At 47.1% G+C, this 6,103-nt stretch overlaps 1 protein-coding gene across 1 annotated transcript; it reads right to left on the bottom strand.

The window, feature by feature from the left end:
- Nucleotides 1-754: 754 nt before the first annotated feature.
- Nucleotides 755-4,499, bottom strand: LOC123112255 (serine/threonine-protein kinase PEPKR2). Its single transcript, XM_044533204.1, has 3 exons — nt 3,580-4,499; nt 1,424-1,720; nt 755-1,339 (listed from the first exon to the last, which is right to left on the bottom strand). The coding sequence occupies exons 1-3, from the start codon at nt 4,319-4,321 to the stop codon at nt 1,032-1,034; spliced, it is 1,347 nt and encodes a 448-aa protein (XP_044389139.1). The 5' UTR covers nt 4,322-4,499; the 3' UTR covers nt 755-1,031.
- Nucleotides 4,500-6,103: the final 1,604 nt, after the last annotated feature.

Below are 6,103 nucleotides of genomic sequence, written 5' to 3'. Positions count from 1 at the left end.
CGTCACACACATCAACAAATAGGAAAATGCCCGTGAAAAGGTATTGAGGGAGCTCACATGGTCGGCCCACCAAGGCGAGCTGTTGGCTCGCTCGGTCGTCCTCTCTTCACTCGTTTGGTTGACTAGTTGACTTTACTAATAAAAATCATGAAATTTTAAAAATCATAGAGTTGTATTTAAAAAATGAATTATTAGAAAAAATTCATGGACTTAAAAATTGTTCAGGTTCTTCAAAAAAGTTCATAAATTTGAAAAACGTTCACAGAGTTGAAAAATGCGTGAAAGGAACAAAAAATTCATGGACTTGAAAATTGTTCAGGTTTTTCAAAAAAGTTCATAAATTTGAAAAACGTTCACGGGGTTGAAAAATGCGTGAAAGGAACAAGAGGACGCTCGGGAGATTTGAGCAAAATGTGAATTCACACTCTTAAAATATATCTACATATATTCATATGTTGTTGAAATCTCAAGAAAGGCAAATATTTAGGAACGAAGGAAGTATACACACTACATTATGAAACAGAGGAAATAATTAAAAGAAGATAAGCCTCTTTTTTCTCTTTCCTCCACCATATTGTTTTTCTCTGGTGTTATATCTGAGTCACAAAATCAGATTAAGAGTACAGCTTCTGGAAAATACATTCAGGGTGAAAAAGATCTAGTAACAAAAAAATGATCCGAGTGCAAGAAATCCATGCAAAAATCTGATCTCAATACTAGGAGGAACCGGAAGAAACAAAGAATGGAACAAGGATGATGTCGCACACTATGTTTACCATCATAGACTGAAATTATTCTGAACTCTGTCAAGATATAAATTAGCTACATGGATCATTCTATTTACAAAATTTACAGCATCAGCTACCATGTCGGGTTCATCAGCCATCACCGCAATCTACAGCATCACCATGTCAAACGCTTGCTTGCTCTGACAGGAAAACCCGAGTTATTATCCTCAGCAGAGACAACCAGCAGGCTGAGCCATCACTGACATCAGACCAACACACAAGGAGCTATACATTGGGGTCATGTCAGAACGCCGTGCACAGGTTGCTCTTTAAGTTTGAGGAGCATTCCTGCTGTATGGGAATGCCAGGGCTGCAAAGCCGGGTTCTTTTCGGCTCCGATATTCTAACATGTGTTATTGCCGCAGTCAGTGCGTCGACTATGCCACATTCATCCTGGTCCTCCGACCTCTGGCTCGACGAATCTGAAGCTGACGACTCAGAATGTGATCTAATTCTGTCCCATGGAATTTTGGGTGCTACAATCTGGTTAGTGACATTAGGAGTTACAGCCTTCAGGGTACATTCCGTGTAAAACAACACCCATGGATGACCTGAAATAGTATCATCAATAAATTAATTAAAACCTTATAAAATATACATAAAGTTATGCTGGATGAGAAACTGCCTGGACTTACAAAGAACTTGATCAGCAGTCATTCTAGAAGAGACATCTCGATCCAACATTCGACTTATAAGATCCCGTCCAAGAACTGACATTGATTCCCATGGACCGCTGTTGAAATCAAGCTCAACTGTCTTTATAGCTTCAAAGACAGCTTCCAGAGAGCCCCCTTGAAATGGAAGTGAACCAAGCAGTAGTACATGGAGGAGCACCCCAGCACCCCATATGTCTACTTTCTCAGAATAGCTTCCTGACAACACCTCAGGCGCCACATAGGCTGGGCTCCCAGCAACGCCAGACAATTTCTGACCTGTTTAGTGGTGACCAAAAACATCAGCTACTTCTAGTAAACACACATTTATACATCTGACTGTCCAAGTAAAACCCTAAAAAGATGATTTGGGGCTATTCAGGAACCAAAGTGTAGTCAATTATACAAACATAACAGACTAAACAAAATAGCATCCCTTAGCACAAATTAGGTGATACTGGATTCTTAGAACTTCAATGCATAAGGTAAAATATCGTACAGACTTATCACCATTTGCTAGGTTTAGAGCATTGCGGCATTAGATAAACTGTCCGTCACTCAATGTTCATGCGGCTAATTTCTCTCATTCTGCTCCACCTCAGCACCATGGGATGTATTTGTTTTTAGCCTAGGGCAGTGTCAGTGAAGTTTTAAGACAACGCATGCATCACTCTAGCATGACAGAAGAGACTCTGAACTGAATTTGTAAGTGTCTAATAAGAAGTAATAAGACAGCAGTGGCTTACTGCATTGCATTAGAGCGATAACTGATAACTAGAGTTGGAACAGAGGATAGAGACATGGGTAACAATAGATAAATACTGCAGAATTACTATAATCTAAATATTACCTTACAAAATATAAGCAGCTGTTTATAAGAACCAGTGCCCCTGAAGCCATGCTGACAACTCCAACTCATAGACTATATGACTCCATTCAGACAGACATCACACCACTTCCTAATTCATCAAAATGACTCAAGACCATATTCAAAATATTACACAGCCTGTTTGGTATGCTCAAGAAGACTATTCTGGCCCTCAGACTTATCACAACAGGTACTTGCAGGAGCATGCCATAAATTAATATCAATACAAGGATTAAATTGATCAGTGTAGATTCTTAACATCCAAATTCCACGCAAATAAGAAAATTAGTATCAGTACCACCATAAGTAGAATGAAACCAACTATCAATTAGCGCAATGCCTCAATTACCTTGGATATCTAGCAAAATATTAGTACCAATGAAGGCACCACATGCTACCAATTCATGACTAAAAAAACCTTAACATATTAATGGGACGACACAGAACATTTCTTCATTCGCAATACCATGCAAAACACTGAATCGGCATGTAGAAATCATCATTTAAACAAGAATCTGAGCGAAACATTCACCACTTCCGACTCCGCAATGACTTAAGAAATGAGAGCGCCTAACTCTTGATGCAGAACTGGTACTATCTTATTAGTTACACAACCATCATAACCAAGTGGCCCAATTCAGTGAATACAATCAGTATCGACTGTGTAAGTATGAAACATGAAATGGTCTGAAATGCTCAGTACTTTAAGAGTGCTATATTGGGTCTCACACTATACATATAGATACTTGCAGGTGAATGCACAAAGAGTTTCCAGGCATAGGCGCTCTGACTTTGAGACTCCATTCAAATCACCCCCATTCTCTAAGCATATCAGGCAAGAGGAGAAGACACATGAATAAATTTCCTACCAACTTTCTGACTCAAAAATCAAAAGCTATCCAACTGACTTGTTTAGAAGTTTAACACATTAGATTAGATGATATGCATGGTCACAAAGATGAGCAACCTGTAAAAATGCTGTGTGATTGAAACCTGAAACCCGCCGTAATCCAGTTAACATGGCAAATTACTCGCATCGCAGATCAACTATGTACAACCATCAATTCTAAATGTTGTAACACCATACTAATCATTAAAGATTATAAAACCTTGTATGGTCCAGTCGATCTTCTACTACTTCTAATTGATGTCTTTTTTGTCATATAAAGCAAATCAAAATTGCAACTTGTGTAAACATAGAGTACCCCCAGGAACCCAACTTATTTATCATCTAGTAGAGCTTCAAAGTGAAATATCAGCAAGAATTTACCGTTAGTAACTCGTGCTGCCAATCCAAAATCAGCTAGTTTCATCTTGCCAGTCTTGGTGAGCAAAATATTCTCCGGCTTAATGTCCCTGTGGATGACGCCCATTTCGTGGCAGTACTTGACGACCGACATTAGATCCTTGATGACGAGGGCGGCTCGCTGCTCGGAGAAGGTGCCGTCCCTGGCCATCTCGTCGAGCAAGCGGCCGCCGCTGCAGAGCTCCATGACGAGGTAGAACTTGTCGGCGTCCTCGAAGACGGCCTTGAGCGTGACGACGCCGGGGTGGCCGGAGAGGTGCTGCATGATCTCGACCTCGCGGTGGACCGTCTCCTCGCCGTTCTTGGGGAGCGCCTTGCAGGCGAACTCCTCGCCGCCGGCCTTGGCGCGGCAGATCCGGACGGAGCCGAACTTGCCCTGGCCGATCTCGTCGCCGAGCTCGTACTCGGTCTCGAGGCGCTTCTTGCGGCCTATGCGCGTGGCGGACTCGATGCAGCCGACCTTGCGCTTGAGGCCCCGGCCGGGGCTGTCCGGGGTGGCCCGGCCGCTGGCCGGCGGCGCCGTCATGACCACGCCGCCCCGGCCGGAGGCGGTGGCGGCGTCATCGCCGGCGGCGGAGGGCTTCTTTTTCTTCTTGTCGGGGCGCGGCTTCCGCTCCCGGCAGGTCCGCTTGCGGTCCGCGGAGGCGTCGTGGAGGGAGCCGGCGAGGGAGCGCGCGCCCTTGCGCTTCCGCGGCAGCGACTCCATCGGGGGGAAGGGGAGTGGAAACCCTAGGCGGCGTGCCCGCGCCTCCTGCGGATCATGGGGTTGGGGATCGGGTGGGAGGTTGGTGGCGAGATGCGGAGGAGGGGGGAGGGGCTCGAGGAGGAGATGAGGACGGTGGTGGTGGGGATGGGGGTGGGGGTAGGGGCCGCCTTTGTTGGACTCGTGTCCCTCCCTCCCGCGGGTGGGGGCTGGCGTCGTCTCGGTGTCGGTTCGGCCGCTCGGGAGCACGGGGGAGAGAGAGAAGGGAAAGGCGGGCACGGTTCGGGCTGGACGCGTACGGGCAGACGTGCGCGATGGAGCGGTGCCGGACGGGTGGGCGACGGTGGTGGTCTGCGGGGAAATCACGCGACGTTCCGTCGCCTGGGCTTTTGCCGGTTCCGGTGCGGGTGCGGTTATCGCCCCGATTTGATGCCCCGGCTGATGGCGATTGTGGCCAGATCTTTTTTCTCACGACGGAGGGTTCTGGAAGGATACGGGGACGGTGTGGCGTGCCGCTCTGGTTCGTTCGTGACTTGTCTGGGTTGGATCCGGGCTCATTACGGGCTCACGGGCCGCTCGTGCGGACAGCGGCGCAGCACGGTGCTGCTGCCCTGCTCGTTTCGTGTTCTGGCATTTACTTTTGCGTCCAGAGGAAGCGTACACCGTAAGCATGTGATTGCTGCATCTGGTAAGCACCGTGCGGGGCCAGCTGGATCGGGTACGGTTTTTTACCTTTTCCAAAAGTCAAGAGATGTGACGTTTTTAATCTGGACTTGGGTACATATGCCTTTTTACAGCTATATAAGACATCTCCAGCCCTGTTTGTATACCTGGCCATACCTCGGGCCGGGTCGGGCTTCGGGCTGGGCCTAGCCAAGCCCGACGCAAAAAACACAGGCCCGGGCCTGGCCCGGACCGACCAACGGGCCTGTTTTTTGGGCCCAAATCCGGCCCGAACACCTAAAAGCCCGTCAGGCTTCGGGCCGGCCCGACCCGACCTTCAGGAAAGCGCAAAAATGACGGGCCCGAGCCCGGGCCGGCCCGGACTTCGGGCTCAAAATCTAGGCCCGAGCCCGGCCCGGGGGTAGCGTCGGGCCGGGCCGGGTCGGGACGGGCTTCCCATGGCCAGGTATACCTGTTTGGTTCATAAATCATAGGACTTTTTCTAGTCCCAACTAAAAAGTCTCTATTCCCTAAAAAGTCCCTCCCCATTTGTTTTCGGGGACTAAAAAGTCTCTAGTCCCTCCCTACAGGTTATTAAATGATCATGTTACCCCTAGTATATACAGAAAAATAACAACCAAACAATACCATGGGGCAGCGGGGCAATGGATGCAGGAAGGGGCATTGTTAAGAAAGTCCTAAAAAAGACTCTCCTTGAGAGTCTTCTTCATTTAGTTTTAAAAAGCAATTTTTAGTCCCTAATAGTCCCTTCCGTTTGGTTAAAAAGTCTTTAAGAGGGACTTCTTCTAGTCCCTACACCAAGAAGTCCCTGAAAACAAACACCCCCTGAATCGCATATCCATTCTGTGTCCATTCGCGGACCGATCCGGACCAGTCTACCGACAGCAATGCGGGACCGGGCATCTAAAAGGATCTCTAACAAATCCTGTATAATCTTGCCGGTTATTATTATTCCGGTCGGTTTATAGGAAACAGAAATGTTGAGTATCATGATTATTAGTAAGTATAGGATTTATCCCTACCTTGTCTTGTACTCCAAGCAGATCATGTATTCACTATATATACGACCATGAGGCTCAAGCAATACAATCAATTATTCTA

This window comes from Triticum aestivum, chromosome 5B (assembly GCF_018294505.1).
Source record: "Triticum aestivum cultivar Chinese Spring chromosome 5B, IWGSC CS RefSeq v2.1, whole genome shotgun sequence".
Lineage (NCBI taxonomy): Eukaryota > Viridiplantae > Streptophyta > Magnoliopsida > Poales > Poaceae > Triticum > Triticum aestivum.
Note: the sequence above shows the minus strand (reverse complement) of the source record. Positions and strands in the feature narration are given on the sequence as shown.